Genomic DNA, 27,888 nt, shown 5'->3' on the forward strand with positions numbered 1-27,888 from the left:
CAATCAGTTCACGGATTATTACTAATTTAAACCTTTTTTCCAGACGAATAGAAGCATTATTAACAGGGAATAAAATTCACGTTGCATTGCATACTAATATTGAACAAGTACAGCAAAAGGTTTGATTTTTAGTCAGCCGAGGGAACAGTTTTTGGTTTTGGTAATAAAATGAAGTTTATTTTACATGCATCAAAACACACACCGGATTCAGCCAAGCGTGGCCCTCCTTTGTAAAGTTGCATTATCCTTTCGAAAAACTTGAAACTTTTCGTCATCCGGCCCATCCCACTTTTTACTAGCTTGAGAAAATAATAATCGTCTTAATATTTAGAAGAGTGCTTTTTTATACCCTTATAATAAGACCCTGCTCCGGCACGGATGACATTTGCAACCTTTCCTATGATATTTAGGTAATCGTTCCTCTGAGAGATAGTTGATATTTGCTGGCTGACTTTTTAATGAAATGGACCTTTCCTTTAATATCTACGTAGTTTCCTGAAAATTGCCTTATTTGATCAAGTATTCATTAATTATTACATTATATTTGTTAAATCGTTCAATAGGTTAAATAACGAAGGCAAATCTGGGAAATATTATTGGCTTCTCCAATTTCAACCCACTTTATGTAGCAACAATATCAAGCTGTGAATTAATAAAGTTCCGACCAAATCGATAAACCTTTCTGTACGGTATTTTCTCCACGCACCGACCGACCGACACACGGGCAAGAAGGCCTTTGACTTTTGTATCATCAATCTATTCTATTCTAATATTATAAGCAACAGAATTATGACGCAAAATGAATTGACCCGTGTAGCTTATGTAGTATGCAATCGAGTATGTATGCATATGTACGGACAAGAAATTCACGGAGGATGAACCCATTTTATGTTGAGCTTAAGTAGATATTCGGAGAATATAAAGACATGCATTTCATGGCACATTAGATTACATTAAGTACTTGTTGTTGTCCAGTGTGAAATTACCCCGTGTGAATATAGAATGTCGTCATGTCGTGAGTGGAGACCTTCCTTGTGGGAAACCACTCACTCCCGTCGTTATAAATGTGACATCTCCTCCTTCCGAATGAAGCTTTACCTTTTACTGTAGTATGTACATACGAAATTTCGGCATAAAAGAACCGACTACAAATAAAGTGGCGTGGTATATGGTCATGCAGCGTTCTTAGAATTTGGTGAGCAATTTAAGTAGGCTTGTACGTCGGGGTTAGACTCTGAGTGGGTGTAGAATTCGGGAGAAATATGTCATGTTCTCAGATCTTGACTTGACTTTATCGCAATTTTTAATGACAGCTTTGATGTCATCGCGTGTTACGAGCTAATTTTAAACATGGTTGTAACAATATGTTATGGTTCTTCTCTCCTCCAACCAAATTCTCATGCAAACTATGTATGTATGTGCTCCTTGCATGGAAGTCGAGTTCAATTTAAAATTAATTTAGGGAAAATTGAAAACTGGTAAAATTTAAGAAAATTCACAGCTCACTTCAAAAAAATAAATGAGGCATTTGAACACGAGGGGGCTTTTTGGTTATGAAATTAATGACCAATTTTCTACCTTTCAGGACGGGCGATTAGCAACTGGAGACCAACTTTTAAGCGTGGATGGTCAAAGCCTTGTCGGAATTTCGCAGGAAGAGTGAGTGCAAAATCAATCTAAGAATAATTATTTTTTCCTAAATTAAAAAAAATGATTGACTTAAATTATGTAAATGACCTTCCGATATTTAATTTAGAGCTGCAAAGTACTTGGTGAGAACAGGTCCAATAGTCACCCTGGAAGTAGCCAAGCAAGCCGCTGTATATCAAGGAATTGCGTCCATGCTGAATCAGCCATCCCCAGAAATCTCACGAGGTAAGGGCGTCGGCAAAATCGTCGACATAAATGTACTAGATGATGGTGATGACGAAGCCAGTTCGGACGACAGTGATGACGACGATGATCGGACTGGTCGGAATATTAACAATGTCACATTAGACAAAAGCGAGCTAGTAGACACGTTAATTCATCCTAATAAGAATCTACTAATGCCACCACCGCTTCCCACCAAATATTTCGAAGTACAACGACAACACGTTGTGAATAACTCTAATCTCAACATCCGCAAACAAGACGCTCTGCGGTGCATTGACAATCAGCTTCTAACCTTGCCCCCAAATCCCATAACTGCTTCTGCTACGAGTAACATTACTAATTGCAAAGGATCTCGCGTGCCCCCTGTATTCCACAAGCCCCTGATGGATTCTGCTGCTGCTGCCGATATCGAAACTGGAGGAGGAGATCACTCAATTACCTCGAGTAATACTGAACCTTCACCGTCTTCTTCTTCTTCTTGCACCACCAAACCTAATAACAATACTAAACTGTCCACCTACAACCAAAATTTTGATAAGGATAAAACTACTTCTGATGTGGAGGACATTAATGAGATTGAGGAGGACCTTGTAGATTCCAGCTACTGGAGCTCTATCTACTCTGAGAGTGTGGGTTATGCCGTTGGTGGTGGTGGTGGTGTCGGCGGCGTCCCTGGGGGTGTCATGTCAGAGACGGAGATGTCAGGATTTCTCAGTGTCAATAGTGGACCTTACACAACTATCCGACCCTCTCAAAGCGATAGTTCACTCGCTCGTTGGAAGTCTTTTGAAGCCCTGAGTAGAAAAGGGCTGAGTGAATCATGTCTCGGCGTTCCAAAAGTTGTGGGTTCTTCCAGACTAATGAAATTTCTTGATTCAAATAAATACTACTATGGAGGAGACACTACTAATAATAGTTCTTCTGATGGGTCCCCTTGTGAGTTCTTGTTACATTTCGAGTCCAGTAAAGCAAGCAATTTTTTGCCACACCGTCACCGTTATTTTCAGATTTTTTGTTGGAATGGGAATTTGGAATATTTTTTGGTTCAATATTTATTCTTCTAGATACACTTCTGGAATTACTGCAACAATACGTTTTGCCTGCTTTTGAGTTGAACGAAATCTCGCCTTTATTTTTGTACATGGCTTAATTTTAATTTTATTTTAGGAGAATCTAACAATTAACTTACATATAATTTTTACATATGCTTGCATGACATGACATTATATTTACTTAACAAATACTTTACATATGTATCTAAATTTATTTTGCATGAGCTTTTATTTTATAATTTCAGCTTAATTGTTAGCACATGTGATCAATTATGAAACATTGTACTAAAATCTAATCTAATTTCTCTAGGTGGATTTAACGCATCCCGTCGAATGAGTGAAAGGGATCTTCCATCAAAAGTAGAGTTTACAGATCCCTCCGGTCACTTGCCACCCGGACATCCACTAAACCAACAAAGAATTCAGGCTTCTAAATCAGTCCCAGCCTTGAATAGTGATGTCCCCAATACTGTCCAGCCAATGGTCAGATCTCCTGGACATGGTGGAAGTGCGCCGTACGGAGCTCATCATAATGACCAACAACGATCTTACGCTCAGCATTATCCCTCCGCGTCGATGACAATGCATCCATCTTCGTCAAAAGGTGGCATGATGCCAGGGATAAATAGCCATGACTCTCACCATCCGAGATCTAGGTAAATATAGATTAAAACCAGATATGCTCATTGTAGTCTTTAATTCAAAAATGTGTACTCAATTCTTATTATTATTACAGATCAATTCAGAGCCTCTTAGACCCAAGACCGGACATGGTTCACAAACAACCCTCGACTCCTGCTCTTCACCAGCAATCTGAAGAACCAGAGAGATTTTATCAGAATGTGGGATTTTATCCTCCCCCAGCCCCCACGCACCCAGCTAATGTGCCAGTCCGAACTTATATCCCATATAGTAATTCTACCGGCAATATTTCTTCCTCTGCATCCTCCGGGTTTCGAAGTCCTATAGGCCAACATCAACCTATGCCCGGACAATACTATCCTGGTAGTAATGGTCCCAGCAATTACCCTGGTCCAAGACCACCACCACCAAATCTGAATACGTCCGTGCCAGGCAATCTAAATTGGGCTCGTGCGCAACAACAACAACAACATCATCCTCAGCAAGGAGTTAATAGAGATTTATTAAGACAGGAAGCAAAAATGTTGGAGATGCAGGACGAACTAAGAAGAAGGGAAGAGCGGAATGCAATCATGCTGAACAAACAAGTCCAACAACAAAACTACTTATCAAGATATGGTCCCTCACAACCACAACAACGTCCAATGCACCCTGGTCATGGTCAGAGACCGCTATCCAGTAGTGGCCCCCCACCAGCTCCCAAACCTTTCAGACCTGGTGATCTGGGGGGTGACATGTCTCCTGGTGGCGTAATACATCATCAGACCCAATTTTCTGCCAGTGCAGGAGAAATTCCAAGAGGGTCATATTTAAATAATGGACACATTCCTAAGAGTCCGTTGAATCCGGCAAACCCTTGGGAAAGAGAAGCCAAAGAGGTGGAAGCTGGGAGGAAAAAGGAGGCAGCAAAATACTGGAGAGATCAGCAAATCGCAGAATTAGAGAGCTTACTTAATCGATCGCCGTCGCAAGATGAACAGTTACGAGCTTTGAAATTGGTATGATAATGATGTATTTTATTCTAATATGAATTTTATTTTTACGTTTATTCATCAAGTTTTTAACTTGTATGTTAATTGTCTTTTAGGAACGAGAGTTTCAACGCAGGGCAGCAGAGGAAATCAGGAAGGATGACGAGGGAGAGAACGAGGAGGAGGAGGAAGAGACGAACGAACGAAAAGCCATGATTAGAAGATTACAAGAAGATCTCGACAAGACGAGGATCACTTCAACGAATGGTGGTGGAAGGTTGGATCACGCGGAGGAAGAACGATCCCGGAAGATTGAGGAAATGAAAAAGAAGAAAATGGAGCTTGAGGTAAAAATACTTTACTTATAATCAAATCTAAATATCTTAAAAATTTAATCTTATTCAATATAGGCTGCACAAGCTGCAGAAGAACGATTAATTAGAGAAGCATCCAAACGAAGGGTAAGCCCAGCCCAATTTCAGAAAAAAATTGTATACCAATAATTATTTTGAATTTAACCAAGCTGACTTTGTGTATCACTTTCTATTCCTACAGGAAGAAGAGCTTAAGCGTCAAATGCAGCAACACAGCTTCCCATATCAGTCCCCGTATAGAACTTCCTACCCCCCGAAACAATTGGGTTCTCCTGTTTCTAATCCTTATCCTATGGAGAACCATCAACAACAGCCCCAACATTATCATCTAAGTCCTACCACTGCAGCAGCTCCACCCTTGCCAAAGTCCCCTCCACCCACTCTCTACAGGCCACCCCCACTTTCAAACTCTCCCGACAAAATCTCCCCTCCTCAGACTTCTCCTCGTCCCAGGTCTGACAAGAAAACAGTCTCATTCAATGAAACCGTTGCCACTAATGAGCCTCCACCAACACCACCAGAACAAGATGAAATGGTGGGGAAAGTTCGGGAGGATCCTAATGTAAATACCATAATCACAAACTAAATATTTTAAGTGGTTACATTTACTGATTTCATTCTATTAAATATTTTCAGAAATTTTTCACGGAAGCAACAGCCATGCTCGCCAGTCCTCGAAGTCCCGATGCCGTAACGCCCACAACCGGAAGCACGCCTGGTATGGCATTTTAGGCAACGAGTCCCAAATTGTCTGGATAAATTTGATTTTAATTATTTTCTCATGTTTTGCAGGCGTTATTGGTGCACAAGAAGTTTACAAGGACCCAAGGATGCGACGGCTCGCCGAACAACAGCAGAAACAACCAGCCTCAACCCCCAAGCCTGAAAAATTGTCATTTAAAGAAAAAATGAAAATGTTTGCAATGGAAACTGGAGAAGTGGAAACTCCAAAGGATAAAGTTAAAGTTTCTAAAGCCCAGAGGGAAATAGAAACCGTTCCACCTGGTACTCCTACTACTGCAGGTGGAAATAATTAGATTTCTAGTACTTTTCCTTTCTCAATAATATCATTATTATTGTTATCTCTCTCTCATCTCAAACTTTTCCTGTGCTCTGAGTTAGCAGGCGAAGTAGTTTAGGAAAATTTTATTTATACAGACAAATAAACAGACATCTATTATACATGCGTGCAAACTGCAAGGTAATGAGAAGACATTTTTATTTTAATAGTGAAGAAATACTTAATTTGTTAGTGAAAGTGTATGTGCCTCATATCATCCTTTTGAATTTTACGTGTATCAGCCAATCAATCAACGCAAGCTATAAATCTGATTGACATGTGCTGGTGAATGTTTCCTAATATTTTATATAAAATACTTTTGGATCTTAAATGAGGAAAGAATGGAAGCACCACGACTCTTGCCTCTTCCTATATAAATATTAAGCAATGATGATATAATGATGCAATTTTTGGATGTGAAGTACGTAAGATAATAATGAAACGAGTCAAATTGTCCTACATGACAAATCCATTCCCGTACACATTAAGAAGTATTAATCTCCAAATCGAACAAATTTTGTACAAATCTCTCGTTTCTTCTTGTACTCATTAACCTAACCTAACCGTTACTAATCCAATAGAAAATTGCAGGGACATTTATTGTATGTACTAACCGCGCAGTAGATTTCTAATAATCTCTCTAAAAAATTATCCATGCTCTTTATTCCCAATTGTAACCGACATGCCAAACTCTTATAAAAATCATTCCATTTTTAACGATTAATTCATTGACAAAATCAACATTTTTACAGTAACCGTGCTGCTAATTTTTGACAATGTTTATTTGACAATTTGTTACATAGGTATGAAGGAAATTACATGCAAACTTAAGTTTAAATAAAGATTTATTATTTACTATTATGCATTTGTACACATAGAAAGGGAAGAAATTTATATATTACTTATTTACATACGTTATGTTTCGTTAATAGATAAAGGATGGAAACTTTTAAATCCGAGAAATATATTGTACCCAATTTTGTTATTGGGTTGAGATTGAGATTAATGAACTACATGAATAAATACAAATATACAACTTATTCAATCCATATATACTGAACTATTAAGGTACTTAAATGTATACATGATTACGAAGAACAGAACAAATAATATTTTTACCCAAGTTACAAATATGAATTATTATTATCAACGACTTATTATTTGTGTAAAAATATTTAGTTGTTACATACATTACGAAACCTATTATGACTATGGCAGGATACACAGAATATTATCCAATCTCTTAATAATATGTATACATAGTGTATGAGGAATTGTTTATCAGGTTGAAAAAAAGTACGCTGTGCAGAAAGTCTTGACAATTTTGCAGTTCGCCAGTAATAAATTTTATGAAAAAATGAATGGTTGAATCAATGAGTTATCCTTATTGTCACTGATTTTAGTGCGGAACGCAATTCCATGCAATTAATTTGCAATTAGGGAAGAACAAGAAACTGAAAGTTCAAAAAGTTATCCGTACCAAGTTACTACAACTAAAAAAAGATGTCTTCAGACTCGTGGATACATTATTCATCCTCCTTCTCATCATCATATCGGTCCATGGAAATCTGTCACTTCTGTCAGTGCTCAGTCACATGAAATTTTGCATGGAATATCACCACCAGAAGCGACGTGATTATACAATTTTGCAAATGCCAGCCAAATCAGCACGTGAAGTAGACTCATTCATTAAGCGTAATGTAAATCATGTCGGGTGGGCAATGAACGTATATGCTAATAAAATACTTATACATATGTAAAATTCACCATTGGACGAGGAGGAGGGAGCAGCATATAAATAATGGAATGAAAGGACGTAAATAAAAACAGGTCTTAGGTCAATTGGATGCACGTCCTTTAATCGTGGGGTTCGAAGTCCGGAAAGTGGATCCAATCTCATTAATGAAATTGTCATTACAGGAAAAGTAAGTGGCTGGTGAGCACGTAAACATAAACACGGCGAGCATGTGAGATTTCATCCTTCCTCCCTCGTGGGAATTATTGTCTGTCTCTCATAACAAGTAACTTGTTGAAAATTGCGACGACACAACATTGACTCGAGTCAATGTTAATAGTACAAAAGTATTAAAGTCCATAATGCAGTCAGACGAGATATGCGACGAGTCCAAATACACCCATAGGAAGTAAATAAACCATAAAAACTTACTCATGCTCATGATGATCAATGATCATCATCATGGTGTACTCGAACCCTGTAATCATGTCATATAATATATACTTACATATTTACATATGTGTCAATGCAGGAAGGTCACATAAGGTAAGTAAACACAACGTGTATTATTGACCACCAAAATAGTTTTTTTGTGTGAGATTTACTTACTTCCACTAATAAAAAAATTATGACTTGGAATTATGGAATGGAACATCGCACATTGGAAATGAGATTACTTGCTTAATGGAAGTCAATTGAGAGAGGTTGTTGAGACGCAGAATACAGATAACACGTTGAATATTGGATGCATGAATTTGTGGAAAAAAACCTGACCAATTCTTTTCAAGTTTTTTTTCTTGCGTGAGGAAGGTAAAAGTTTAATGAGGAGGGTGAAATTTTTAATTAATGAGGAGGATTGTGTTTGTTTAATTAATGAGAAGGTAACATTTTTTAGATAGATTTTTTTTATTAATGAGGACGATTCAAAACTTTGTTATTAATGAAAAAGTTGCAATTTTGGGTCTAGTTTTTGCAATATAAATATAAACATTTGTTAGCAACTTGGAATATGTGCAACTTTATTTTAGTTTGATGCTAAATAAGTAAATAATTATATCCAGTTTTATAAAACTACTAGGAGGATTTACTGTAAATGGTACTCCTCGCTTTGGTAATTGCTCGTTATTACTCAAAGCTTCGGGTCTAATTTGTAGTTACGTTAATGACTGGCTTTGTTTTATCTGCTGAATCTGGGATAAAGTGTCTCTTGCAAATAAGCAATAATAATGCGTTGCCAAATATTGATCTCGTCAATTGGCATTGCCTTTCTACTCGTCCTGCTGATGATGCTTCAACTTCAACCTTTCACCACCTACAATACATACCACCCACCCACCCACCGTTTACATGCATATTGAGACAAATGGATATACCCGGAAAAGAGAGAAGAAGGGCGAAAACCGGGTAAATGAGTTTATATGTCCTTTTACAGCAGTCTCATCCTTTGCAGAGATTTGTCAACTACCTAAACCAACATCACAATCGTATCCCCATTTCTGCCTGCTAAACGGTAAAGTCAACACTTATTATAAAGGAACGAACATTAAACATGTAACAGGTTGACATGAGACTAACAAAAATGCTAAAATCTCATCTTAACCCTTGATCAAATTTTTTAAACGTGACTCATTTCTGTCCCAACTTTCTCCAAAGTCTCCTTTTCCTCCCTCCCCTTTTTCTAACCTTATTATTTCCACCCCGAAAAATCTCACAGGAAAATGTTCCTCCGTCTCTCTCTCACTCAACTATGAAACGAGTAACTCGATCCGAATTCGGACCAAGTCGCCTTCTCCGCCCCCTCCCCAGCAACCAACTCACTCTCTTCGACTTCCTTCCCTATACACAACAATGCCTCTTTTCCATGTTATTATGTATCTGGAAAGATCTCTCTCTCTCTCTCTGAGATAGAATTTAAAAATGGAAAACTGGAACAGGCGCAAGATCGAAGCCCCCTCTGTAAGCTACTGAAACTCTGAGGAGCAAAGTCGATGCTCCAGTTACACCAACCCAATGTCTTACATTTGATATTTCATACGGGGACACATTTTGACTTGGTTTCTGTGTTGATGGTGATATAGTCTGGTCCAAGTCTAACATGAGGTTACGTTACATCCCGTACCACAGGAAAATCATGCCCATTGCTCAGACTCGAGACCCAAACTAAACTCAAGTCTCATGATAACTCGGCTGCTGCAAAAGTGTGTTTAGTTGTCCTGTAACTTTCCTCTGGAACGCATTCTCACACAACTTTGTCCAATATTCTCAACTAAACCGCATACAATATATGAAAAGTTATCCTTTGGAACATTTGCTATTCTGATTTACCAAAATTTGCAACTTGTATAATTTGCATTCATTCATCCTGGTAGACTTTGTTAGTTAGCTAAACAACAGCACCACACACAACAGTTTGGCTTGTTATTTGTTTGTTTCTGATTTATTAAACAACACAAGGTAGGATTTTTATCCGTCTCAACTCTCAACTGACTGAACAGAAAAGTAGGCACACAATATTTCCGGTAATTGTTCTACGTTAGTCGACCGGTCTGCACTCACATACGTACTTTTCCCGAAGGAAAAGGGAGAAATTTATACTTTTGAAGGATACATACTCCTCCAGAGTACCAACTAAATACTTCCACTCGTGGTGTGAACGTACTCCAAGTGAAGGATTTATTCGTGTATGATGGGCGTTTGTGAGGAGGAAGGCAAAAAGAAGACGAAAGTGGAATTGGAAGATGAAGCCGAGGAGGTAATTGAGGAACAAGAAGAGACTGAACAAGAACAAGGCAATACTTTTTTCGTGAACGGTGGTGACAATAATAAACCGGAAGCATGGGAAGGTCCACGAAAAGAGGGTCTCTATGATCCCCAGCAGGAACGGGAAGCTTGCGGAGTTGGCTTCGTTGTGTCAATTGATGGTATCGCTTCCTCAAAGGTAAAAAATGCATTTTCTTCAATTTCCCATGAGAAAAAGTTAAAATTTTTATTCACGTAATTTGAGCAAGCTTCAAGTCTGATCTTCTTAGGAATGACTTTCATTAAAAATATTGAATCTGACATATATTTAGGTATCTCTAAATCCTCTTTAGTAATAGAAATACAGATATTTTGCTCCACGAGCGGTTTCAGTTTACTTTCTCTCAAAATTTGTTTTGAAGTCCCGACCGACTCGAATTAGCATTAGGATGTCAGTTCAGTTCTCGTGAAATGAACACATCAAATGAGAAAAGTTCAAAGGAAAAGTTGTCCCAACAAACAAATATTTAACTTACTGCGTGACAGCTTGAGACGAAAAGACATCTCATTTCCCATTAATAATAATACAAATATTTCTCATCTCTTTCCAATAGAAAGCATAGAATATCACACGTTGAACATACATATATTTCCGTATCTCGTGCAGTAATACTTATCACCACCACAAAGTTTTTCGTGGTAGTGGTCAATTTGTTTACTTTTGTATCCTAGACCAAATAGGAAAGTGGTACATATATGTATAACCAAGCATTTTTTGTCATTATTCATTATTAAGCCTCCTAATGAAATACGTGCCAACTTATACATGTCGTCTGCGGTTCGGTTATGGACATAAATACCTAAATAATATATGACATTAAAGTGACATAAAGTAATTGTTTTTTCATACTCATGTTACTATATTTTAACGGCATCTTCATTAATATTCAATTTCATGGATACTTTCCATTCATAAGATATTAAATTACTTGGTGGAGTCATATCGAATAACGTGATTGTGATAGCTTTTCTGCTGACGTGTAGGCAGGTCTGCTGAGAGACGTTGACTTTGCAGGTTGTGGGATGAAGTAGATGTGGGCTGATGAAGAGAAGGAAGTGAAAGCAAACTGGTACATAAGTTATTTTGGTCATGCATTATTTTATTCTGTGTGCATGGTCTGCCTCGCCTCCTACTTTCTTCTCCTCCCGTGTACATAACATAATAATGCCGCAGTCTAATCAATTTTATTCCACCTTGAGCCAAAAGACCAGACCAGTGCACACAAAAGGCAAAAAACTCACTAACGTAGGCACAACTTCAAACTGGACCACTGCAAAATCAAAATTGCTAGTTATTAAGGTGCATTATTTATCAACCTGTCTATTAATTGGACATAAATTTTTAGCGAATTGGGAATTTAGGTCTTTTTCTCTTATCCTTTTTAAATCTGTGGGGGGATCTTCTGTAAAAGAAAGAAAGTAAATCTTGCATCATGAGCCTTATAACGTTTCCATCCGGGTCCTTGGCATTTCCCTCGAATCACTTACGTCACATTGGCACAGAGGGCTCATAACCATCTCTACGAACAGAGTAGCTATAAAGTTCGTAATAGAATGCAGTTGGAGGTGGATAAAGTTTTCCATCTACCGAACTGCAAGCTGTGCTCTGCTTGAGACCAGAAATAGTCGCTTCACACCAACCAGCAGCTTCTCAACTGGAAGCCTTTTACTTCTGGTTGAATTTTCTGCACGGAGAAAGTAGTTCAGCTCACCACATCAGCACGTTGTTGGGCTATGGCTAGGTCAATAGTGGCATCAGCAAGAGGCAACGTGATCACGAACTGCTCAACTGCTGCTGCTCAGAGAGAAAGTATGTAATTCCGAGATTCCCAACACAATTTTTCTCTCTGTTGTATAACTAAGGCCGGCTTATATGTATGTGCATATGTCTCAACTGTAATCTCTTCACATAGTGAAGAGAAACAACATTTTTATTATTATTGACAACAACACGATCGAGGAGAAAGTACTTGTTCAATTACGTTCGAGTACATCTATGAAATCTCACTTTATGTCGGCTACTTGTGGGGAAAAAGTTATGTAGGTATGTTTGTTTTATTATATTGCGAGAATTGTGATATTTCGGGTAGACCAAATAGTTTGGTATATTTGCCATTATGTTTACTCAGCAGCATTTTTTGCCTGTCATGCCTTAAGTATAACTAATGGTACTTTCACTCACAATCAGACATCGTATACATGATTATTTTCTTGCAAATTTTCCTGCAAATATTTTATTTACTTTACTTGATATTTTTGAAAGAATGCACACGTTGCCCTTTATTCTTTTGCATTCATCGGTGTGACACCTCATTCGGAGTTTTTTCTATATCATTCCTGGCTCATCTTCTCAAGACTTTGCCCTTTTGCCCCACCGAGTCCCAGACAAATGGTCGCACAGCTGGTTGTTAAATTGCATTTTTTTAAAGTATGCTTTAAATATAAACACCAAACGCATTCAAGTCTGTTTTATTCGGAGGTGTTTCTCAAATTAGGACCGAGTTACATATGTAAACGGAGAGACGAAACATTATTCCGGTCTAAAAATATGCTGGTTCCGGTATACTTCCGACAATCATGTAGCCATGCATTTTTCTGGCAGACGTCATTATCGTGCTTTCTTTTGCAACAAGTTATGACATGATGTAACTCATTTGTAATTGTGCTGTCAATTTGACACTTTCACCGCGTAATTAAATAATTAAATAGGTCGACATATGTTTACTAAATTATGAAAAATGTATTTATTTTCATAATTTCCAATGTATAATTGGGTAGTATTTTAGTGTTAGTCAAGTTTATTTGACTTTATTAATAGCAATATTTATAACGACTTTTGCCCGTTCAAAGGTCGCCCATTATCAAGCCGATTGTGCGCAATGTACAATAAAAGTATAAATAAGGATGGGCTTGTCATAATGACAGTAAGTTTCAGATGGGTGGGGCTGTATGCTGGGTGCCACATGCTGGATCTCAAAATGTCAATTAATTGTGATCTTTATATAATAAACACCAGTCATAAATGAACTATAATACTTTGGCTCTATTTCATAAAAAATGCACACATATGCAGACGGACTCTTATGAAGAACGAGGAAATACTAATTGCACATGGTTGGTTATATTTATACAACTTGTGTCTCATTTTCCTGCCTAGATGTTTATTTACAAATGCAATTTGTCTACTCACCAATTTTAGTCAAGTAAGTATTGGTCATTGACATGCTCGATCGTTAACTTGTCAGTCGTTATCCAAGCCGTTAATTTGACATCTTTGCCCATACATACAAACGCTCGTATTATATTTATATAGGTATATCTAAATAACTGACTTTTCTTGGACTCTACAAAAAAATATGACTCGAAAAAGCCAGTTATTTGTTGGGAGCGATAGTGGTAATCTCACTTGTATCAATTTCATTATGCAGTGTCGATTGATGTCGATTACTCATTGACATGCATTTCGTGCTGCTTTTAGTGATCGATTAGGTCAAGGGTTAGAATTTACTCATGCCCATAAGACTAAAATCGTCACTAACACAGATTTTGTTTCCACAAACTTCTAATGAAGTCATGACCATAAATTATTTCTTACGAACCCAAAGACCAAAAACAATGGATGGATGAGAATCGAAATTGAACTTTACTCATGCCCATTATTCTAAAATCGTCACTTAAATTAGATTACCAGACTTCTAACGAAGTCATGACCATAAATTATTACCCGCAGACAATGGATGGATGAGAATTGAAAAGCGTGAAATTATTATGAGTTCAACAGTAATGAACTTTGCTTAAAATATGATCCATTTCAAAGAATTTGATGAGCAAAATAATTGCTTCTTCAGAACTTGAACTGAAGACTAAACAACCATTTACCTAACATTCAGCAGACAGACCTAATGCCATAAATCTATAATTCTGTTTTATGCAATTGCAGATTTTACGAGATGCAGAAATGGTTGCGAGTCGAATGGTTCATCGAGGTGCGACTGGATGCGACAATGATACCGGTGACGGGGTATGTTTTATCGTTCAATCATCAATCACAGACGCAATTAAGAGGCTTCAACTTTCTCTTGTCCAAAGTTCATATCTGCTCATATTTAGTTATTTGATATTTAATTAAGATTCAATTATTGTGTTTCGTATGTCCAGGAAAAATATAGCCTATTGAAACTTACAACGTTTTTATTCCAGGCTGGCGTCCTGACTGGAATACCTCATGAGTTCTTCAAAAAAACAATTCGGTACGTGAAAAAAACGCCAAAATTAGTACAATTATGGGTGTCAGTCTCAAAATCCAGGTTTTTAATTTTGAAAGGTTAAGGAAATTAATATGTTTAACCGAGTTTGCAAGGGTCCACATTCATACTTTTATTTAGTAGCCTTTGGTTTTTTGTTGAAACAAAGCACACTCGACTAGAAAGGTCAATTTTACATAACTCTGTCGTCAAGATTCTCAAGCAAGCACGTGTTTTCCCGTAAATACTTCATGTGACGCTAAACTCAGGAGGGGAGCTTGCGAGGTTGATAATAACAGATCCTGATGCCCTTTGGATATGTGGTAGGGTCCTATGAGTGTACTAAAACCCTGAAGTGGTTTGACTCCATAGCCACATTTGCGCCCGCCACACCCACTCAAAAATGCCCAAAAAACGCTTTCACTCCAGGTTTCACTCATTCAAATCCACGCCAAAAATCCAATTTTACTCGGATTTTGAAATTTCTTTCACCATTACACTCCCAGATAGTTGCTTTCTTCAATTCGATATCAAACTCAATATTTTCGAAATTATTAGTATTTTTAAAATTTAAAATTCTGAATGAGCATTGTTGTAGTAATCCACAACGCAAATTATGCCTGCGAAATAATCATCATCAAAATTGAGTTTGACATTGGATTGAAGAAAGCAACTATCTGGGAGTGTAATGGTGAAAGAAATTTCAAAATCCGAGTAAAATTGGATTTTTGGCGTGGATTTGAATGAGTGAAACCTGGAGTGAAAGCGTTTTTTGGGTATTTTTGAGTGGGTGTGGCGGGCGCAAATGTGGCCATGGAGTTAAACCACTTCAGGGTTTTAGTACACACATAGGACCCTACCACATATCCAAAGGGCATCAGGATCTGTTATTATCAACCTCGCAAGCTCCCCTCCTCAGTCTACGTAACTTGTTATCTAAGGATATGACACAACAATATTTGTCTTATCTTCTGATGCTGCTAAATACATACGTACATACGCAAACAGCAAAGAAATATTGTTGAATTTTTTTAATGAAACATGTAATTACATACTACTTTGCCCATAAATTGATCTTTGTCAACCAAAAGTGGTCTTCTCGATCTTTCCTTTACCCCGAAAACAAATTACAAATTTTTGTAATAATAAGGTCGCATGGTCTGAACCAAAAAAAGTCACATGCTGCCCATGTATCAAAGTTAATCTCATTTGCATGCGTGTTCACGTGGAGGCAGAAAATGTGTCATCTACTCAGATCATGTCTCAACTTTTGACTCGTACACATTCGTACCTCGTGTTGGATTTGTAGTAAGCTAAGCGTTGTGACTTGTTTTTTTCATATTTGCAGAGACCAGCAAAACGTGGAATTGCCAGAACTTGGACGTTATGCAACTGGAATTTTTTACTTGGATAAAATCCATCATGAGGAGAGCGAAGGACTATTTGCCGCATTGGCGAAAGAGTGTGATCTCACGGTGAGGAGGACTCGATAAATTATGAAAATTCGGACAAATTTCTCCTGTCTGGAATAACAATATGATGAATTGAGACGAATGAGGCGAAAGTTAATGCTTGACTGCATACGGATAGAGAAAGCTTCTTCTCGTAAATAAGTAGGCCTGCTTTCTCCACGATATAGGAACAAAAACTAATTTTTTTTTCGTTCTCTCAGAGGAACCGTGTTCAAATTTAGTTTAGACTTTCAAGTAGACGCTGAGGATCAAAGCAATTGCAGGAAAGAAATGGGTTTCCAAATTAAATTATTTCAAGTGAAGCGTATTCCATTTGTTTATTTTACTCTGTAAATAATTAAAAACCCTGCTGAGCTACATAAATGGGAAACGCGTCTCAACTAATATTTAACAGTGAACTGGAGCAGCAGCAAGCATATAATTCGATTTATACTATTTCTGGTTCCACTAAATTCCATTAATTTTTAAGACTATGAATGTAGAGCATGGCCGCAATTTCATGAAATTCAAACCCCATTAAATTGGAAAAGTTGTATAAGTTATGCAGCATAACTCCCAATTCGGGTTTCATTTCATCTACTTTTTCCATTTCATCATAAAACAATGATAAATAAATCTGCTTTCAAGCACGTTTCAGTGAACCCTTGAGTTAACGAGGGCTTTGTTTGAAAACTCGCTTTGAAACGAAGTTATCTTGCATAACGTGTCGGGTTAATATTGCGTGGGTGTAAAGGAAAGGTCGTAGAATACTCGGATATTTTTTCCTGTTTGACAATAAAATTCGTTTGAATTTCAGGTAATTTGTTGGAGAACTGTTCCTACGGATAACCGAACGATTGGAGAAGTGGCCCGCGGATCAGAACCCTTTATTCGACAAGTTTTTGTGACTGGAGATGACCCCGATGCGGAAGCTCTGGATCGGAAGGTGAATCATTTTGCCATGCATAATATGCAAATATGTATTCGACATAATAGAGTTTTCTATGTATTGTTTTGGGTGAAAGGTGTTTGCTTTACGGAAACGAGCAACTCACACAATTCCGAGACCAGGAGCACGATTTTATATTTGCTCATTATCCACAACAACAATAGTCTACAAAGGTCAACTGACTTCGGAACAAGTGGGTGAAAAAATACAAGCTGAAGCCTTTGTATATAGCATTTTCCTAACTATTGTTTTCTTGTTTTCTTGCTAGTTATGGTTGTACTTTCCCGAGTTAAAGTCCCCCGATTTCAAGACATACTTGGCCCTGGTACATACTCGGTATGGTCAAAGAGAAAGTTAAATTGTGAACATTTTTTTTGCACGCTTGCAAATTTTATGCTCTGACTTTCAGATTCAGCACAAATACATTTCCTTCATGGGAACGGGCACATCCGTAAGTTTTGTTTGAGTAGGTGGTTATCTAACCCCGGTGAAAGTCATACTTTTTGTTACGTATCAGGTTGAGAGTCTTGGCACACAATGGAGAAATCAACACTCTTCGTGGAAATGTAAACTACATGGTAAGTACACTATAATACTATTTATTCCATTATTGCAAACTCATTCATTGCAAGGATTGATTTTCACGCAAAATTTAATAACTTTTTCAGAAAGGTCGAGAGGGTGTAATGAAGAGCAAAATGTTCGGAGCTAATCTGAAGAGATTGTATCCTGTTGTCGAGCCCAATCTCTCAGATTCTGGGTCTGTCGATTGTGTTCTCGAGTTTTTGGTTAAAGCTGGAGGAAGGTCATTGCCTGAGGTGTATATTTATGGTTTCATATATTATAATGAGAAATTTGATATTCACAACTAAATTGATTTTTTTCTATTAATCGATTTTGTATTTAGGCCGTGATGACAATGGTAAGACTTGGCAGCATCCTTATTATTTTATGGTATAGAAAGTAGTCAAGAATGCATTTTAATGGATTTTTTACAGGTTCCCGAAGCATGGCAAAATGACAAGCTCATGTCACAAGAGAAGAAAGATTTTTACCGTTGGGCTGCTTGTGGTAAGGTTTTAATTACGTAGAAGAAATTCATAAAGTCTACATTTGAAAGTGCTAAAAACCCCATATTAATAAAGATCTTTTAACATAATTTTACGTGATTCCAGCCATGGAACCATGGGACGGTACGTTCATCGTCATTTTCTAGCTCGTTTCGTACTTTTTTGAGTTACTTTAGTCTAATGAAACGTGCATGTGTACAGGCCCAGCTCTCCTAGCGTTCACAGACGGTCGATACATCGGAGCAATTCTCGACAGGTACAAGACAAGAAAGGGATACGATTACTGCATTCTAACTTTTCTCATTATTTTTTCTCTCCTTTACATGCTTTTCTCCTAAACACATTTATTTAATGATCAATCTTATATACTTCTCCCACAGGAATGGCTTGCGCCCATCTCGTTTCACCATTACGAAGGATAACATTCTCGTCATGGCGTCTGAAGTGGGAGTTTACGACTGCGACCCGGCAAACATTATGGTCAAATCGAGACTAAAACCGGGCCGAATGTTACTCGTGGACACGAAGGAGAAGAGATACATAAAAGACGAGGAGATTAAAATGCAGTTGGCGAGATCCCGACCTTTTTCCACTTGGCTGCAGGAACAAGTCACCTTAGACGAACTTCGACAAACTCACACTGGTCGACTCACTTACAGCGTGGACATTTCCGACGCAGAAATAAATGGATATGTCAACGGTGTCACGGACGAGACGGATGGTACTGACTTGTATTTTTTTAGCTAGTTTCCTAAACACATTGAGTTAAGTTAATTTGGCTTAATGGCGTACATTTATGCAGGCGTTGTTTATCGATACACGGCTGACAAGCGACTTGGCATGTATGGATACACTGTTGAAACTATAAACCTTTTGGTTAGTAAATTACCCTAATTTTTTTAGTAAAAAGTTTATTTTAATGAAACATGAACTAATTGATGTGCCTATTTTATTCTTCTCTGCATGTAACCGAACGATAATTCTATCCCCGGCCGACCAATTCAATTCTAAATACGACACAAATTTCAAAAAAAGGTCCTCCCAATGATCAATACCAAGTACGAATTTCTTATAACTTGTTAATGAAGGTTGTCTATTTAATGTTTTCTGGATCGATGATAATTAACGTTGCACTGCAGGAAAGAAGCCTTGGGGTCTATGGGCAATGATGCGCCCCTCGCGTGCCTCTCTGAATACCAACCTTTGATGTACGACTATTTCAAGCAACAGTTCGCACAGGTGCGTTACCCACTTTTACAAATTGATTATGATAAGGCTACCCTTTCACCTGATGGTGTGAAGAAGTGACCACAGACGAGAAAGATGAGAGAGAGAGGGCAGGGTCACACAGTTTCAGACAGTGTCAGACACACACAGCATGTCCGTCAACGCGGTATCAGTGCCTTTCCTCCTTTTGAATTATTAAATAGTGGAGTATCTAACATGTTCTTTGGGGCTCTTTTTCACGGTTTATTTCCAGGTCACGAATCCTCCGATTGACCCGTTTCGAGAGAAAATTGTCATGTCTCTGCAATGTCCGATTGGTACGTGTGTTCTGCTTCTTGCGTAATTATTGATTCTGCATTCATTCATGAATCGCGTAAAAAAATAATAGGACCTGAGGCCAATATGTTGGAGCCGTCTGAAGAACAATGTCACCGACTTATCTTGCCGCAACCCATTTTGTCCTTGTCGGATTTGGAAGTTTTGAAAGCGACAAGACACAGGGGTTGGAGGGTAAAAATGAGATTAATCAATTAATATATATGTAACTGATACTTATCATACTTTTGTTGTAGACCAAGGTAATAGATATTGTATTCGACAAGACGGAGGTGAGTCTATTTCATAATCCTTTAAAAATAGTATCAGTCAGACAACAATCAGCATTTTTACGACAACTTTCTCCTTGTTTTAGGGTCCTGGGGGTCTACTAAATGGACTAAATAGGGTGTGCCAAGAAGCTCGTACAGCGGCTGAGAATAATTATCAAATGCTCGTGTTGTCTGATCGTCTTGCTGGACCAGATAGGTAATAGATCTGCTTTATTTGTCATCTCATGAGTCAAAATTCATATGAACGAGTGCTAACTTTCTCTTTTGTTTTCTTCGTCCCAGAGTTCCCATCAGTGCTCTTCTGGCTCTCGGTGCAGTTCACTTTCACTTGATTGAAGAAAGACTGCGAATGAGGGTTGGACTCATACTGGAAACTGGAGAAGCTCGTGAGGTGCATCATATGTGTGGTAAGCAACTTTGCATGTGCATACATGAACATTTAGATTATTTTAACATGGTATTAACCATTCCATTTTAATTTTACAGTCCTCTTGGGCTTTGGTGCGGACGCGATTTGTCCATATCTTGTATTTGAGACAGCAGGTTGTCTTCGCCGTGAAGGCATCATTGACAAGAAGTTGGATGACAAAACTATTTTCCAGGTTTGACTAAAACCACAAAAATTTACATGAGTAACAATTTAACACTTCCATCATATTTCTGTCTTGTAGAATTATTCATACGCAATGGAAACTGGGATAGCAAAAGTGATGGCTAAAATGGGAATTTCTACCCTGCAATCGTACAAGGGTGCCCAAATCTTTGAAGCTGTCGGTCTTGCGGACGAAGTCATTTCAAAATGTTTCATTGGAGCAGCGTCACGAATTGGCGGAGTCACATTTAAAGTAATTGCGGAAGAAGCATTTGACAGACACGCGTTGACCTATCAAGACCGTGAGAGCGATTATTTGGTTTTGCGAAATCCCGGCCAGGTATATACTAAATTTGCTATAAATTTGATTTTCCTGAAGAATATCATGAGATTTGTAATGTTTTAAATACGATATCATACTCTAATTTAATCTAAATTTTCAGTTTCACTGGCGAGCCGGTGGAGAAAAGCACATTAACGATCCCCTCAGCATTGCAAATTTACAAGAAGCTACTAAAAGCAATAGCAAAAACAGCTACGACAAATATGTCGAATCTGCAATGGAGAGTGTTCGATCTTGCACTCTTCGAGGTCAGCTTGAACTCGTCCTCTCCGACGTTCCCATCGATATTGCAGAGGTTGAACCAGCAGCCGAAATTGTCAAGAGATTTGCCACGGGTGCAATGGTATTATACTTTATTATCATAATCCAATTCACTTTTTTTGTCAATTATCAGGTTGACATCCAGTAATAGCTAACTAAGCAAGGTTTTTTTTAGAGTTTCGGAAGTATTTCAAATGAAGCACATACCACGCTTGCAATCGCGATGAATAGAATTGGGGCAAAATCCAACACAGGTTCGAAACCAAAAAATAAAATATGTGAGACTGTGATAAAGCGAGAGGGATCTAAATATTTAATTTCGTATAATACAGGTGAAGGTGGCGAAAATCCGGAGCGATATGAAAATCAGGATGCCATGTTCAACAAGCGGAGTGCGATTAAACAAGTCGCCAGTGGAAGATTCGGAGTAACAATAGCCTACCTCGCAAATGCGGATGACTTGCAAATAAAAATGGCTCAAGGGGCCAAGCCTGGTGAAGGTTAGTCAGTCCGCATAAATATTAACGACTTACAGAAATTAAGTAAACTCTAATTACTAATCCATCAGGTGGCGAACTTCCCTGGTACAAGGTGACCAAAGACATTGCATCAACCCGACATTCTGTGCCGCTTGTCGGTCTCATTTCACCACCACCGCATCACGACATTTATTCCATTGAAGATCTGGCTGAGCTGATTTACGACTTAAAATGCTCGAATCCGGAAGCCAGGATCTCTGTTAAGTTGGTGTCTGAAGTTGGAGTGGGTGTGGTTGCATCAGGCGTTGCAAAGGTAAGTTACATAAGAAAACTTGCCACTAGCACATACATGATTTTAATACAGAACGTTACTTAGGGCAAAGCTGAACATATCACGATAAGTGGGCATGACGGTGGCACTGGTGCTAGTTCTTGGACTGGTAAGAAGTTAAAGACGTACATATTTACTTGTCTTGTGGGATTAATCGATATAGTAGTTAACAATTTTGGTTGATTTTATTCCAGGAATAAAATCTGCAGGAGTTCCGTATGTCTAATACATATGAAAATATATGCTTTTCCTGAGTGAATACAATTAGTATACCGAATTAATTTACAGATGGGAGCTAGGTGTTTCTGAAACACATCAAACTGTACGTACAACAAATATTAAAATTATTACAATTAAAATTCGCAATACTTTCAATCTTATCTATGTAGCTTGTACTCAATAATTTGAGATCTCGAATTGTACTCCAAGCCGATGGTCAACTTCGTACCGGATTCGATGTCATTGTTGCTGCCTGCCTTGGGTAATGCTGACAAATATTTATAACATTGTGCTTTTTGTGATCATTTCCATTTTAATTTAGAGCGGACGAGTTTGGATTCAGTACGGCGCCCTTGATTGTAATGGGGTGCACCATGATGAGGGTACGAAATAGAAAATAGATACATTCAACTAATTCATGCATTTTGTTATAATCCTTAAAAAATATATCGCAGAAATGTCATCTGAACACTTGTCCCGTGGGTGAGTAAATCGCACATTATTTTTGGTTCTGCAATGAATAATCCTACAATATAAATGTATTACAGGTATCGCCACTCAAGACCCCATTCTTCGCAAAAAGTTTGAAGGTATGCTTTGGATGAGCTTTTTGATATACAAACTTACAATTAGTTAATCAATCAAATTAACTAATTGTATAAATTTTAATTGTATTAAATTAAAGGAAAACCCGAACATGTCGTCAACTTCTTTTTCATGCTGGCGGAAGAGATCCGACGACACATGGCAAAAATGGGTGTCCGCAACTTCCAAGAACTAATTGGAAGAACAGACATGCTGAAAGTTGTTGAATCAAAGCACCCCAAAGCAAAGTATCTCGACTTCAGTAGTCTTTTAAAGAATGCGTTGTGGATGCGCCCCGGAGTCAATATTGTTGGGGGATCTGTACCTCAAGATTTTGAGTTGGAGAAGAGATTGGATAATCAACTATTGGCCATGACAGCCCCCGTCTTGGAGGGAAAGCAGAGTCGTGTCGATATTGAAATGGCGATTGAAAATAGTTGTCGCACATTCGCAACGACTTTAAGCTACTATATTGCAAAGTATGCACATATACGCACTCAAAACATGCAGAAATTGAGAGATAATGAGATTATTTATGTATATATTTGTTGCTATTTCTCAGATTATATGGAGACGAAGGACTTCCAGACAACAGTATCAATATCAAATTGACTGGATCTGCTGGACAGAGTTTCTGTGCATTTATGTCGAAGGGAATTCACGTCACTCTGGAAGGCGATGCGAATGACTATGTTGGAAAAGGACTCTCAGGTTAATTTTAAATATCTTAATGCCTTAATGTTTTATAATTTATACCCGTCAACTCTCTCAGGGGGCGAAATAATTGTGTTCCCTCCGAAGGGAATGAGTCCTGAATGGAACAGTGAAGATAACGTGATAGCTGGAAATGTATGTCTGTATGGAGGCACCTCGGGGAAAGCATGTATGTATTGCATATTTTTAATGTCTGATTGGCACAATTAGGTAATGCAAAGTACAGTTAAGGAATGTCAATTTTTTAAATGTATTGGTATATTTCAGTCTTTAGAGGAATTGTCTCAGAACGATTTTGTGTCAGAAATTCTGGAGTTGTTGCTGTAGCCGAAGGTACATACTTAGCTGCATAGATGATTAAGTAATTGACTAACTAATGCATCATTATTTAAAAAGGCTGTGGTGACCACGGCTGTGAATATATGACGGGTGGAACGTGCGTCCTTTTGGGTAAGGAGGACATATGGCCTTACAGACTCTCATGAAACTTTGTTCTAAGGAATCTTTATTTTTTGCAATAGGTGCAACTGGGCGAAACTTTGCTGCTGGAATGAGTGGAGGAATTGCATACGTGTACAATCCTGACAAGATCCTTGAGTCGTAAGATATTCTCAATCTACCCCATTTGTCTCATTTTCACACATTGCCCCAGTCCTCCAATTATCTCACTTTGCCTCCTTGGTCTCATAATAACGTCTGACAAATTGACTTTCAGAAAATGCAATCTCGAAATGGTTGATCTCTTACCACTCGAACTGGACGAAGACATAACCCTAGTTGGCAACCTTTTGAAAGAATTCCAAGCTAAAACCGGCTCTAACGTGGCATCCAAAATTCTTTCCGAATGGCCTGGAAGTGCGAGACACTTTGTCAAAGTTTTCCCCCAAGAATATCAACGTGCTTTGAAGCAAATGGCAGAAGAAGCAGCAGCAGAAAAGTCTACAGAAGAAGAGATGATCGTGGAACAACCTGAACCTGTTAAGCTCCCCTCACCTGTGAAGGACATTGAAGAAACTGTTCCCGACAAAGTCCGAGGTTTCATCAAATATCCTCGTGAGAAGGGAATGTATCGCGACGCCACAAAGCGACAAGAGGACTGGAATGAGATCTACAACTTTCAAGGAGTTCGTAAAAATCTGAAAACACAAGCGGCACGTTGTATGGATTGCGGGGTTCCGTTTTGCCAGTCCAGCCATGGGTGTCCTTTGGGCAACATAATTCCAAAATGGAATGACCTGGTGTATCAAGATAATTGGAAGGAAGCCCTTGCTCAGGTTAGGACTTAACAGTTTTCTTGTCTTTGATGACCATACTATTTTCCGTCTAGAAATTTTAACGTATACATTTTTATATTCAGCTTCTCCAGACGAATAACTTTCCCGAATTTACGGGAAGAGTCTGTCCAGGTACGTGTTTACTTATTTCTTTCACAATATTTTTCTACATTAACATGCAAAAATCTGATGTTTATTTTCTTTAATTTTGTCCGCAGCACCTTGCGAAGGATCGTGCGTTCTCGGGATTAACGAGCCCCCCGTAACAATCAAGAACATTGAATGCGCCATTATTGACAACGCGTTCGAGAAGGGTTGGATGATCCCAGATATTCCAACGCTTCGTACTGGGAAGAAAGTTGCAGTTGTGGGGTCAGGACCGTCTGGTCTGGCTGCTGCTCATCAATTGAATAAGGCCGGACATTTGGTCACTGTTTTTGAGGTATCAAGCTTTATTATAATAGCAATACCAAGTATATAAATATTTGAAAACAGAGCAATAGAATTGAGTTAAAAAAGTTTAATTATATTTTTTTAATCAAATGATTTTGGAATTTTGTAGCGAAATGACCGAGCTGGGGGTCTTCTTCAGTATGGAATTCCAACCATGAAGCTATCCAAGGAAGTTGTGCAACGGAGGGTGAAACTGATGCAGAAAGAAGGTATCGAGTTCAGACTGAATGCACACATTGGGAAGGACCTTAGTGCAAAGGTATCGAATATAATTGAGTCAATAATTATTGCGGATTTATATTTTACTCCATATTTTTGTCAGGAATTGTACGACGAATTTGATGCCATCGTTTTGGCAATGGGTGCAACTTGGCCAAGAGATCTCAGGTAATAGTCAATTGTCAATACTCGTCAGATCAATATTTAAGAGTATGAATAATAACATTGGACTTTTTGAAATTTCAGTATTCCTGGACGTCAACTTGTAAGTTTACATATTCATCCTCGAAAACATTGAGACGAAAAAAGCCACGAAAAAATTTCTCGTGTAGTCGTCTTACATGTATTTTCACTCATGATAATTTTTGTTTGTTATAGGATGGCATTCATTATGCCATGAACTTCTTGGAGACTTGGTAAGGAAATACATTTATACATGTAAAGTTAGCCAGTAAAAATAAGGGAAAATTACATAAATTTTCATTTAGGCAAAAGAAACAAATGGGAAACTCCATCAACCATGTTCCCTTATCTGCCGAAGGGAAGGACGTTATCGTTATTGGGGGAGGAGACACGGGTTGTGATTGTATGAGATAAATTTGGAAATTGAAACATTTATTCAGAGTGAAAAAATTTTATTCATTTATGGTTTTGGTAGGTATTGCAACTTCACTTCGTCAGGGAGCGAAGTCCATTGTCACATTTGAGATTTTGGTAAATTTTCTGTAAATTTAAATGATTTTCTTTACTATTTACATCACTATTGTCATTATTATGTATTACCAGCACGAACCACCCCCATCCAGAGCGAATGATAACCCATGGCCGCAATGGCCAAGAACTTTCAAGGTCGATTATGGCCATGAGGAGGTTAATTACTTCCATTTCATATATTTTAATGAGGGTTTAATTAAATCAGTCATACAATTTCGTGGTTAACGTTTAGGTGAGAGTGAAGCATGGTCAGGATCCGAGAAGATTTGTGACCATGTCCAAGGTATGAAATATACTATTTTCTCACCTTGATCAACATAGTACAACATTGTTATTTTTTGAAAAATTAGGAATTTTTGGATGATGGGAATGGCCATATATCAGGTAACTTTTCGTCCTATTCCAAGTGATTTGACAGCATGTCACAATAATATTCTTATTAAATTTAAAAATTTCATGCAAAAGGTATCCGAACGGTGCAAGTGGATTGGAAGAGGGACGAGACTGGAAGATGGAAAACCGAAGAAATTGCTGGATCTGAACATGTATGATAAATTCACCAACTTTTTTAATCACCTTACATTCGTTACACATAAATATTATGTAACTTTGCAGATCTACAAGGCTGATATGGTTTTACTCGCAATGGGATTCTTAGGTTGGCAAGCTATATTAAATGTTAAATCCCTGTTTATTATAAAAATATTGAAAATATTTTATTAAATTTAGGCCCCGAGAACGGCGTCATCCAAGAGTTGGAAGTTGAACAGGATGCTCGCAGCAATATTAATACACCCTCAGGACGCTATTCTACAAACATTCCTCGAGTATTTGCTGCTGGAGATTGTCGAAGAGGTAATTTGCATTGTCATGACTGATCTGAAAATTGCACGATAAGTACTAAAACTAAAACTTCCTTTCCAGGACAATCACTGGTAGTATGGGCGATCACTGAGGGACGCCAGTGTGCCCGCGAGGTGGACGAATTTCTCATGGGCACCACCACCCTGCCCGCAGTGGGAGGAGTGATTCAGTCCTTAAACTCGCAAAAGGGTTAAAAAAAACACACGAAATAATTTAGTAGATTGGGATCCATAGATGAAATGGGGAGCAGACTTGATAAAAACCTAATGGAACTTATGCATATACAATAATAGTGCAACTTGCCGAATGTACGTAGTCACCGGAAGTTATAAAAGTGCACAGAGTAGGATAGTACATGGAATGAATAGTAGAGAATGAGTTGGACAAAGAATAGTGTAATAATTGTCCATCCATAAAACCTTCATTAATACCACACGATTATGCACGACGACGATGACGATGAGGATCCAGGGTTGTAACACAGATTGACGAAAATATAGTTTATAGTCACACATTACATAATATTTAGTCGATAAAAAATATATTTGAAATGATGATGATATCGAGAAATTAAAGTAATACATACATAGTCAACGCACGCCAAATAATAAATACTTAATCTGCAAATTAGAATTATAGTTGTGAAACATAGTTAATTACACAGATTATGCAATACACACAATTTCGCAGATTATGCTGAAAGGAAATGTAAGGCACTCTTCACACTTAATAACAATTTCTGACAATAATAAGCCTGCAGTGCTTCCATTTTACCAGCCTGTT

At 38.0% G+C, this 27,888-nt stretch overlaps 2 protein-coding genes across 5 annotated transcripts in view; both read left to right on the forward strand.

The window, feature by feature from the left end:
- The window catches only part of LOC110854372 (afadin), a 38,504-nt gene extending 31,168 nt beyond the window's left edge, over nt 1-7,336 (forward strand). For all 4 annotated transcript variants that reach the window (XM_022102800.2, XM_022102802.2, XM_022102801.2 and 1 more), the window contains 9 exons: nt 1,586-1,659; nt 1,757-1,875; nt 3,238-3,583; nt 3,664-4,567; nt 4,657-4,887; nt 4,951-5,001; nt 5,096-5,476; nt 5,551-5,632; nt 5,707-7,336. In XM_022102800.2, the coding sequence (XP_021958492.1) occupies nt 1,586-1,659; nt 1,757-1,875; nt 3,238-3,583; nt 3,664-4,567; nt 4,657-4,887; nt 4,951-5,001; nt 5,096-5,476; nt 5,551-5,632; nt 5,707-5,951 (2,433 nt within the window). In that variant the 3' untranslated portion in view covers nt 5,952-7,336. The remainder of the gene's footprint in view (nt 1-1,585; nt 1,660-1,756; nt 1,876-3,237; nt 3,584-3,663; nt 4,568-4,656; nt 4,888-4,950; nt 5,002-5,095; nt 5,477-5,550; nt 5,633-5,706) is intronic.
- A 2,566-nt stretch (nt 7,337-9,902) lies between these two features.
- Nucleotides 9,903-27,851, forward strand: LOC110854382 (glutamate synthase [NADH], amyloplastic). Its single transcript, XM_022102811.2, has 58 exons — nt 9,903-10,647; nt 14,449-14,529; nt 14,709-14,758; nt 16,101-16,227; nt 17,021-17,149; nt 17,229-17,345; nt 17,421-17,488; nt 17,562-17,603; nt 17,670-17,730; nt 17,821-17,970; nt 18,060-18,074; nt 18,151-18,223; nt 18,328-18,345; nt 18,424-18,478; nt 18,603-18,943; nt 19,025-19,098; nt 19,258-19,280; nt 19,362-19,461; nt 19,703-19,766; nt 19,838-19,959; nt 20,022-20,057; nt 20,141-20,253; nt 20,340-20,464; nt 20,544-20,659; nt 20,729-20,989; nt 21,093-21,335; nt 21,429-21,507; nt 21,586-21,753; nt 21,822-22,045; nt 22,109-22,172; nt 22,258-22,279; nt 22,352-22,385; nt 22,453-22,544; nt 22,605-22,665; nt 22,738-22,765; nt 22,831-22,872; nt 22,968-23,346; nt 23,430-23,578; nt 23,640-23,750; nt 23,849-23,914; nt 23,978-24,031; nt 24,103-24,181; nt 24,297-24,855; nt 24,939-24,987; nt 25,074-25,297; nt 25,418-25,567; nt 25,631-25,695; nt 25,774-25,792; nt 25,906-25,943; nt 26,016-26,113; nt 26,186-26,241; nt 26,314-26,397; nt 26,474-26,524; nt 26,592-26,625; nt 26,707-26,786; nt 26,857-26,899; nt 26,971-27,096; nt 27,166-27,851. Exons 1-58 carry the CDS (start codon nt 10,393-10,395, stop codon nt 27,297-27,299), a joined length of 6,321 nt encoding a protein of 2,106 aa, XP_021958503.1. The 5' UTR covers nt 9,903-10,392; the 3' UTR covers nt 27,300-27,851.
- The last annotated feature ends 37 nt before the right edge of the window (nt 27,852-27,888 follow it).

This window comes from Folsomia candida, unplaced genomic scaffold, assembly GCF_002217175.1.
Source record: "Folsomia candida strain VU population unplaced genomic scaffold, ASM221717v1 Fcan01_Sc009, whole genome shotgun sequence".
Classification (NCBI taxonomy): domain Eukaryota; kingdom Metazoa; phylum Arthropoda; class Collembola; order Entomobryomorpha; family Isotomidae; genus Folsomia; species Folsomia candida.

What these genes read in the sequence shown, in the direction of transcription:
- LOC110854382 (XM_022102811.2), top strand. Translation starts at nt 10,393, where the DNA reads ATGATGGGCGTTTGTGAGGAGGAAGGCAAAAAGAAGACGAAAGTGGAA. An exon ending in TTGTCACATTTGAGATTTTG is followed by an intron (nt 26,242 to 26,313) that starts GTAAATTTTCTG and finishes ATGTATTACCAG; the next exon opens with CACGAACCACCCCCATCCAG. An exon ending in AAATTGCTGGATCTGAACAT is followed by an intron (nt 26,787 to 26,856) that starts GTATGATAAATT and finishes GTAACTTTGCAG; the next exon opens with ATCTACAAGGCTGATATGGT.